This window comes from Aegilops tauschii, chromosome 2 (genome assembly GCF_002575655.3).
Source record: "Aegilops tauschii subsp. strangulata cultivar AL8/78 chromosome 2, Aet v6.0, whole genome shotgun sequence".
Lineage (NCBI taxonomy): Eukaryota > Viridiplantae > Streptophyta > Magnoliopsida > Poales > Poaceae > Aegilops > Aegilops tauschii.
In genome coordinates, this window is record NC_053036.3 from 363,344,615 (window position 1) to 363,346,054 (window position 1,440).

The 1,440-nt window shown below is 50.5% G+C and overlaps 1 protein-coding gene across 1 annotated transcript; it reads left to right on the forward strand.

Moving 5' to 3' along the window:
- Positions 1-289: 289 nt before the first annotated feature.
- Positions 290-1,137, forward strand: LOC109759182 (glutaredoxin-C3). Its single transcript, XM_020318006.3, has one exon. The coding sequence runs from the start codon at positions 425-427 to the stop codon at positions 827-829; it is 405 nt and encodes a 134-aa protein (XP_020173595.1). The 5' UTR covers positions 290-424; the 3' UTR covers positions 830-1,137.
- The last annotated feature ends 303 nt before the right edge of the window (positions 1,138-1,440 follow it).

The following is a 1,440-nucleotide window of genomic DNA, read 5'->3' on the forward strand; positions in this document are numbered from 1 at the left end:
CTCTTTAAACAGAACATATACGGTTTAACTTCGAGATGCTGAAACAATCAAGATATATGAAAATATATAGGCCTACCAAAATGCTGAAAGTATGCCAAGCACGCAATCAAAGAGGTTTTCAGGGTCTAAAGTTGCATGCGTCTCGTGAGATCGTCTAGTATCGAAAACCTGCATGTACATCCTGGAAAAGAAAAAGGCATTCCTTCTCCTTTCCGTGAAGACGCACCACCCTTGGACCCCAAAAGAAAAAAACGAAACGCCGCTGCCCCAGCTCTATATATACATGCGCCTCTTCTCACTTGTAGCTCGCCAGCCCTAAAACAGCTCACGCTAGCTCTCTCAAACCACCTCCCGCGCTTAGCTACTTAATAAGCAGTTGTTTAGCCACCTAATTAGCTAGTTAATTTCGCAGCGGTATCGAACAATGCAGTACGGCGCGGCGGCCGAGCAGGCGTGGTACATGCCGGCGATACCGGTCGCCTTGGCGGCGGAGACGGCGGCGGAGCGGGTGGAGCGCCTGGCGTCGGAGAGCGCCGTGGTGGTGTTCAGCGTGAGCAGCTGCTGCATGTGCCACGCCGTGAAGCGCCTCTTCTGCGGCATGGGCGTGCACCCCACCTTGCACGAGCTGGACCTCGACCCGCGCGGCCTCGAACTGGAGCGCGCCCTCGCCGACCTCCTCGGCTGCGCCGGCCCCGGAGGAGCCGCACCGGTCGTTCCCGTCGTATTCATCGGCGGCAAGCTGGTCGGCGCCATGGACCGCGTGATGGCCGCGCACATCAACGGCTCCCTCGTGCCGCTGCTCAAGGAGGCCGGCGCTCTCTGGCTCTGAGCGCCACCACATTGTCAGTGACACCGTTACTGGTTGGGGCTAATAGTAGGATAGATGTTTACATCCACAAAGGTCAGTTAATTATAGATCACTGGTGTGCGTGTGCGTGAGTGTGAGAGAGTGAGAGGTCGGTGTTTTTTTTACCACTACTGCCTCCGTCTTGTTTGAGCTTGTGGGAGCTAGTGCGTGCATGCTTGCACTACCAGTCTACCGGGTGTATGTGCGTGTGTGCAGTGTGCTCGATTGGTGCTAAAGAGATCTAGTGTTCATCTCCCTTTAATTAGTTATTTGGCTTGCCTTGTTTAAAACTTCTGTTAGTTGTGTGTTCATCCTTTGACATTTTTGTCTTGTGTGTTCTTTCGTGGTTAGTGGTCAGATGCTGTCTTCAGATTTTGGTTGCCTGTTTAATCTACAATGTTGCTATATGATAAGAGAAATTCTTATATATTATATGCACATAGAGAGACCGGGATACAACTCCTTTTCTTTGAAAAGATAAAGACAACTTATATTAAATTTGCTTAGCCAGATGAACATCAAATGGCTATAAATAGTTATACAAACTTGATTTTGTAGAGACAAGTGGGCAACGTGTTCGTACCAATGGTCGG